The sequence below is a fragment of the Nothoprocta perdicaria genome, unplaced genomic scaffold (assembly GCF_003342845.1).
Source record: "Nothoprocta perdicaria isolate Ctin4 unplaced genomic scaffold, notPer1 scaffold_1206, whole genome shotgun sequence".
Taxonomy (NCBI): Eukaryota; Metazoa; Chordata; class Aves; order Tinamiformes; family Tinamidae; genus Nothoprocta; species Nothoprocta perdicaria.
In genome coordinates this window covers 1-1,408 of record NW_020454324.1, presented here as the reverse complement: position 1 = coordinate 1,408, position 1,408 = coordinate 1, and the positions used below count along the sequence as shown (strand labels likewise).

The following is a 1,408-nucleotide window of genomic DNA, read 5'->3' as shown; positions in this document are numbered from 1 at the left end:
CCCTCAGATCCCTCTGCTTCTTTCCATCACGAATTCCCCCCCCCCCAATATTCCCAGCGAATCCCTCTGGATCTCCCTGGCACCCTAGGGTGGGGGTCAGGGTGGGGGGGTCATTCCTGCTCCTTCCCCCCCCCGCAGGACATGGAGGTGTCTCCCACCGAGCTCATGAACATCCTCAACAAGGTGGTCACCCGCCGTAAGTGTCCCCAAGGGGTCCCCAAGGTGGGGGGGGCCTCGGTGGCAGCGGGGGGAGCTGCCCCCCCCTCCCCAAATTGCCATTAACATCCCCGGGGGGCGGGTGCACAACCTTATAGTAGCCACTAGAGAATCCCCACAAAGCTATAGGGGCAATTGGAGGGTGTAGGGGGGGACAAAGGACATTTGCTAATGCCCCCCGTTTAGTTTAATGCCCCCCCTCCAGTTTCGCCCCCACCAGGGTCTTTCTTTTGGGGGAGGTGGGGAATGCCCAACCCTCTATTAGCCACTGGAGAATCCCCCCGGATTCCGCTTGTTATGGGGGACAAGAGGCACCAAAACCTCCCTTGCTCGGGGGGCAGCTCATTTAGGGACCCCCCCCCCGAAAAAAATTACCTCCCCCCCCAAAAAATCTAACAAATTTGAAAAAAAATCTATCAAAATTCTAAATTCCAACAAATTGCCCCAAACGTCCCGCCGGGCGGCGGCAGATCCCGACCTAAAAACCGACGGATTCGGCATCGACACGTGTCGCAGCATGGTGGCCGTCATGGACGTATCCTTTAATTTTTTTGGGGGGGCACACATTTTTGGGGTGAAAAGGGCCGTTTTGGGGCCTCCGCGTGGTTTGGGCTCCCGCTTTCCCAATTTGGCCGTTTTCAGCCCCAAAATGGACCTTTACCCGGCGCCGGCAGAGCGACACGACGGGAAAACTGGGATTCGAGGAATTCAAGTATTTGTGGAATAACATCAAGAAGTGGCAGGTGAGGGGGGGCACCCCAAAATGTAGGGGGCACCCCAAAATTTAGGGACCCCCCAAAAAAACATGGGGGGGCGGGAAAACAAAATTCCTTAGGGAAAAGGGGAGGAAATGGGGGGGGGGGCTGGATTTTGGGGGAGAAATCGGCACTTTTGGGACTCTTTGGCTTGGAGGGGGCAAGATGGGGTTCCCCCCCCCAAGACCCAAATTCCTGGAGAGGAACCTTGGGATGAATCCCATGGGATGAATGGGAACTGGGAGGAAGGGGAGGAATGGGAATGGGTGGGGGGCACCCCAGGGTGCTGGGGGTACCGGGGGGGGTCCCCCCCTCGGGCCCCCTCCCCAAATTCCCCCCCCCCCCGCTCCAGTGCATCTATAAGCAGTTCGATTCCGACCGCTCCGGAACCATCGGAGCCCAGGAGCTTCCCGGAGCCTTCCAGGCTGCAGGTGGGG

The 1,408-nt window shown here is 58.5% G+C and overlaps 1 protein-coding gene across 1 annotated transcript; it reads left to right on the top strand.

The window, feature by feature from the left end:
* Nucleotides 1-119: 119 nt before the first annotated feature.
* CAPNS1 (calpain small subunit 1) lies at nt 120-1,402 on the top strand (the record flags this gene model as incomplete). Its single annotated transcript, XM_026054360.1, has 4 exons — nt 120-196; nt 687-751; nt 891-959; nt 1,324-1,402. Coding segments are annotated over exons 1-4 (268 nt in total), but the record flags the coding sequence as incomplete, so codon positions are not given.
* Nucleotides 1,403-1,408: the final 6 nt, after the last annotated feature.